The sequence below is a fragment of the Protobothrops mucrosquamatus genome, unplaced genomic scaffold, assembly GCF_001527695.2.
Source record: "Protobothrops mucrosquamatus isolate PMUCROS unplaced genomic scaffold, P.Mucros_1.0 scaffold141, whole genome shotgun sequence".
NCBI lineage: Eukaryota > Metazoa > Chordata > Lepidosauria > Squamata > Viperidae > Protobothrops > Protobothrops mucrosquamatus.
The window spans coordinates 141094-146807 of NW_015386507.1; the positions used below are offsets into that span (position 1 = coordinate 141094).

At 55.4% G+C, this 5714-nt stretch overlaps 1 protein-coding gene across 1 annotated transcript; it reads left to right on the plus strand.

The window, feature by feature from the left end:
• Window positions 1–888: 888 nt before the first annotated feature.
• On the plus strand, window positions 889–5020 carry GNB2 (G protein subunit beta 2). Its single transcript, XM_015813194.2, has 9 exons — window positions 889–945; window positions 1232–1270; window positions 1363–1469; window positions 1625–1688; window positions 1785–1947; window positions 2044–2110; window positions 3021–3222; window positions 3671–3887; window positions 4881–5020. The coding sequence occupies exons 1-9, from the start codon at window positions 889–891 to the stop codon at window positions 4985–4987; spliced, it is 1023 nt and encodes a 340-aa protein (XP_015668680.1). The 3' UTR covers window positions 4988–5020.
• The last annotated feature ends 694 nt before the right edge of the window (window positions 5021–5714 follow it).

Sequence of the window (5714 nt, forward strand, 5' to 3'; positions counted from 1 at the left end):
AGCGCCTGGATCTTGTCCCCCACACGGTCAGCCGGTCCCTTTGCCCCCTAAAAGGGAGTCAGGCGTCCGGCTGGCCTTACGGACCAGGGACAAACAGAGGGGAGACGCAAGGCACAGTGGCAAACGGTGGCTGCATCCATTTTTTCGGGCGCCATTTTTTTGGGGGTCTTCCTCTCTTTGCAAGTGGAAAAATATTTTTATTTTAAATCTATTTTATTATTATTATTTTTTAACCTGGAAAAAATATTTTTAATCCAGCAGGCACTTTGGGCGGCCGCGTGGATGTTATCCTTGACTTACAACCTCAGCTGAGCCCAACGTTTCTGTTGTTGGCGTTTGTTAAGTGAGTTGGGCCCCATTTTACGGCCTTTCCTGCCTGGGTCGCTAAGCGAACCGCTGCAGTTGTTAAGTTAGTAACCCGGTTGTTAAGTGAGTGTGGCTTCCCCCGTTGAACTTTGCTTGTCAGAAGGTCACGAAAGAGGACCACGTGACACACACCCCTCTCCGGGACGCTGCGACGGTCATAAAGCAAGCATCTGAATTTTGACCGCACCATCGTGGGGATGCTGCAAAGGTCGTAACCCTGAAAAATGTCACAAGTCACTTTTTTCAGTGCCGTTGTAACATCGAATGGTCACTAAACGAGTTATTGTAAGTTGAGGACTGGACGTACTGCGATTGTGTGTGAATTCTTAGCTGCCGTTCGATGGTGCCGTTTATTTGACCAAAATGCTGTTTGGTGAAAATGCGAGATATTCTTCCTTAAAAATCACAGTTAATAATTTCCTATGATTCTCTCTCTCTCTCTCTTTTTCCCCCAGGCAGGATCGTGGCTAAGTGAAAGGGGCTGCTGGCCAAGCCCCTGGCCCCCCAACCCCCCCAGCCACCATGAGTGAACTGGAGCAGTTGAAGCAGGAAGCAGAGCAGCTGCGTAACCAGATCCGGGTGAGTTACTTGGAGGAGGAGTGGGGCTGCAACAAGGTTCTAGTCCTCAGCGAGGCGGCAAAATACATCTTGAGAAAGTAGAAGTTGGCCTTCACGGCATCATCCTGCTGGCAAAGGGGATGCTGGAGGATCCAACGCTCCGACTTCCCCAGGAAGGGGGATGAAGTTGGGCTGTTGGGACTGGGGGGAGTGGGCACTTCCTGGTGGGATGGGCGAAGCTGCTGAGGGGCATCTGGGCTGCCCATTAAGCCGGCGTGAGCCTCCTCTTTCTCCTCCTCTCCTGCAGGACGCCAGGAAAGCATGTGGCGATTCCACGCTGACCCAGGTGAGGCAGGTGGGGTCAGCGAGGGGGGAGGAGGTGGCCTCTGGGACCCCCTTGGCCCCCCCACCACTGACCCCTCTCTCCCTCCACTCAAGATCACCGCTGGCCTCGACCCGGTGGGCCGGATCCAGATGCGAACGAGGCGGACGCTGCGCGGCCACCTGGCCAAGATCTACGCCATGCATTGGGGGACGGACTCCAGGTGAGGGCCAGGATGGGGCTGCCGGCAAGGGGGCTGAACCCCTCCCCCTCAGTAAAGAGGGATGGGAGAGTTGGAGACGTCCTTGGGGAGGGGTCCCCATCCCTGCCCCCGAACGACCGAGGCTCTGAGCCCCGTTTCCTTCCTTGTCGCTCCAGACTTTTGGTTAGTGCCTCTCAAGACGGCAAGCTGATCATCTGGGACAGCTACACCACTAACAAGGTGAGGCCGAAGGCAACCGGGGAGGCACCTGGAGACGGTCCATGCAGGGCTTAGGGCCCCGGGGCCACACCCCGCTGAATGCCCCTCTCCTTCCAGGTGCACGCCATTCCGCTGCGGTCATCCTGGGTGATGACCTGCGCCTACGCGCCCTCCGGGAACTACGTGGCCTGCGGAGGTCTGGACAACATTTGCTCCATCTATAGCCTCAAAACCCGCGAAGGGAACGTCCGGGTCAGTCGGGAGCTACCAGGACACACGGGTGAGGGAACAGATTCGCTTTTCCCCTGGGGAGGGGGTCGGGCCTCCTCTGTGCCCCTCACCCAGCTGGCCGACTGACCGTCCTCTCCTCCGCCAGGGTACCTCTCCTGCTGCCGGTTCCTGACCGATAACCAGATCATCACCAGTTCGGGAGACACCACTTGGTGAGTGGCAGGACTTTGAGCCAAGTGGATGCCAAGCCAAGGGCTGGGTGTGTGTGTGTGTATTGTGATAGATCAGTGACTCACTTGCTAGACAGATTTTGGAGCCGTCATTGTGGCTGAGACCCACCCAGGAGTGGATAACAAGTAGTCCTTGACCCACAACGTTTTGTTCATTGACCGTTCAGAGTTACAGGGGTGGCAGTTCGGCAGTTTTGAGTCTCACCGGCTCAAGGTCGACTCGTCCTTCCGTCCTTCCGAGGTCGATAAAATGAGGATCCAGATTGTTGGGGAGGGACAATATGCTGACTCTGCAAACCACTTAGAGAGGGCTGTAAAACGGTATATAAGTCTAAGCGCTGTTGACAAAATGTGACTTACAACCGTTTTTCACATGGCAATGTCCTCATGGTCACGCGATCAAAATCCAGACAATTATTTGGTGACTGGCTCATATTTATGACGGTCACAGTGTCCCAGTGATCCCCTTTCTGACAAGCAAAGTCAAGGGGGAAGCCAGGTTCACTTAACAACGTAACAACTTAAGTGATTCACTTGACAGCCATGGCGAGAAAGCTCATAAAACGGGGCTGAACTTAGCAACTGTCTTGCTTAGCGGTGGAAAGTTTGAGCTCAATTCTAGTCATAAGTCCAGGACTACCTCTGCTGAGCCACGATCATCCCAGTGCGTTAGAATTAAGAAAAGTCTACAAAAGGACACCGTAAAGTCAGGCGGTGCAGGACAGTGTCCCAAAGTGATTTCACTCCGATTCAGTCAGAACAAGTTCTCTAAGGCCGTCTGACCATCCCATGTCCATCTTGGCACGGTGTATTAACCCCGTGGTCAAACCTGGAGTGCTGAAGCCACGTGGGGGTCGTGCCTGACTGCCTGCCTACCTTTCCTCCTTGCCAGTGCCCTGTGGGACATCGAGACGGGCCAACAGACCACCACCTTCACAGGCCACAGCGGGGACGTCATGTCCCTCTCACTGTCCCCCGACATGCGCTCCTTCGTCTCGGGCGCTTGCGATGCTTCGGTCAAGCTGTGGGACATCCGAGACAGCATGTGCCGGCAGACCTTCACAGGACACGAATCCGACATCAACGCTGTCTGTGTGAGTGCAGAGCTTGACCTGAGTGTGTGTGTGTGTGAGAGAGAGAAGGATGGAGGGTTTGTAGGAGACCAGACTCGGAAGACCCTGTTTGAGATGCTGTCTCGTGGCAAGCATCTGGGCCAGAGCTTCTCAACCTTGGCCACCGTTAGGCACAAACAACCAGACATACAAATGTAGAGTTCAAAGTAGCTACTTTGTTGTTCTGTGCCTGTAGTACAGGAATCTCCCAGCTGGCAGTTTGCCTCTGGGAAAGACTAGATGAGTCTGGAGGGGGAGGGCAGACTTTGTCCTCACTCGTGTTTACGTTAACGAGTCTGTGCTAATTCCCCACTTGATCTCAGCTGGGACGATTGCTCTGCGATGGCCATTTTAAGGTGGGCGGACTTCAATTCCCAGAACCCCCTAGCACTCTCTCCTTAGCGGTCTCCCCTCTTCCTTTCTCACCCAGTTCTTCCCCAACGGGAATGCCTTCACCACGGGTTCCGATGATGCCACCTGTCGCCTCTTCGACCTACGTGCCGACCAGGAGCTGATGCTGTACTCGCACGACAACATCATCTGCGGCATCACCTCGGTGGCCTTCTCCCGCAGCGGGCGCCTCCTGCTGGCCGGCTACGATGACTTCAACTGCAACATTTGGGACTCCATGAAGGGCGACCGGGCAGGTGAGTGGCCAGCAGAAGGTCATCCTCCCTCCACCTCGGCCTCGCAAACCAGATCAGACCATAGTCTGCCATGTTTTTGAACTGTGGCTTGCCAGGCCCCAAGAACCCCCCTGTGGAGTTTTTTGAGTAGCTTCTTTCTCGTTGTTTGAGGGATCCCTGGTGCTCTCTTGAGCTTGGTCGGTCCCTTGTAGCCGCTTGGTGACCCACGTAGGGAGCCCCACCACTGCTAGGAGTGGGGGCTGTGAGGAGGAGGAGGAAGCAAAGGATTGGGGGGGGGGTCCTTGCTGCTCTCTTATCCCAACTAGAAAACATCCCCAGTGCTGGTTATTGTTGTTTGCCTGTAGACAAATCTTGGCAGATTGAAGCAACTGCCTGCAGTAACTATACCAGGGGTAGGCAACCTTGGCTGTTTTATGACTCGTGGACTTCAACTCCCAGAATTCCTGAGCCAAGTCCACAAGTCATAAAAGAATCAAGGTTGCGTACTCCTGAATTACACACAGACTGACTGTGAGCTGCCAGGGAAGGGCCCTCTTGACCCTCTTCCTGCTTAGCACACTCCGAGCTCAGCTGCCTCTTTGCCCTCGGGAAAGCCACCCCTCCTTCCTGGGAATCCAGACGGCTTTCCACCACAGGCCAACCCGATCGTCCCACGAAGTGGACTAAATTCTGCCCTAAGCTGTAGCCGTGGCCGTCCTTTGCTGCCTCTGCATCTTGGCCGTACGCAGATTGGGTGACCCGCCCATTTGGGCACCTGGAGTCCCCTATCCCAGGCCAGCGTTCCGAAAGAGAAACTCCATTGCGGGGAGGGGGGAGGAGGTGTCTGGCTGGGCCCGTTGGGGAAGCAGGCGAGGGGAGAGTTCTCTTGGGGTTTGGAGAGGTCCCTCTCCCTCTGGACTGACCGACAGGAGAAGCCTTGGGGTGCTCTGTGCCCCCCCCCGAGACCATTTCTCCGGGCGCTTCTCCATTGCTAGCAATTCTCTCTCCTTCCAGGGGTCCTCGCTGGCCACGACAACCGGGTCAGCTGCCTGGGCGTGACGGACGACGGCATGGCTGTAGCCACCGGCTCCTGGGACAGCTTCCTGAAAGTCTGGAACTGAACCAGCCTTCAGCTGGATGGGGGCTGGGGGGAGAAGGGCAGGCGGCCCTTGGCGGCTCCCCCACCCGGCCTCTGCCCCCTCTGCTGTGGCCTTGAGCCTCTGCCCCTCAGCTGGCTGCCCTCCCGGCGTCTGTTACCCCCCCCCCATTTCTTTTTCTGCTCCACTTCAACATTATTCTAAGCCAGATTTCCACCTGCAACGTGGGGGGGGGGGGGAGGATGCCAGCGAAGCTGCCGAGAAGGAGCAGGGGGTACCAGCCTCGCAAATAAAAGGTGTTGAGGGGTTACAACGCAGCACTGTGTGATTCCATCGAGGGAAATTGCAGGGCTAGGGAGGGGAGCGAGAAGTTTGTGTGTGGCCCCCCAGCACTACCTAAAGTAGGGGTCTCCAAACTTGGCCACCTTTAAGACTGGTGGACTTCAACTCCCAGAATTCCCTGGGACTAATGCATTCCTTTTAATAGGTATACCCATTATGGCCCGTTTACTCTCTTGTACCGGTAATCCCTTCCTCTGCAATCTCTACGTTCTAGGCGGTCGGGGAAAAAACAAGCATTGTTAGCTGAAGAAATCTGGGAGTTGAAGTCCACAAGTCATAAAAATGAGGCAAGGTTGCCTACCCCTGGGTATACCCATTATGGCCTGTTTACTCTCTTGTACCAGTAATCCCTTCCTCTGCAATCTCTGCGCTCTAGGCAGTAGGAGAAAAACAGGCATGGCTAGCTGAG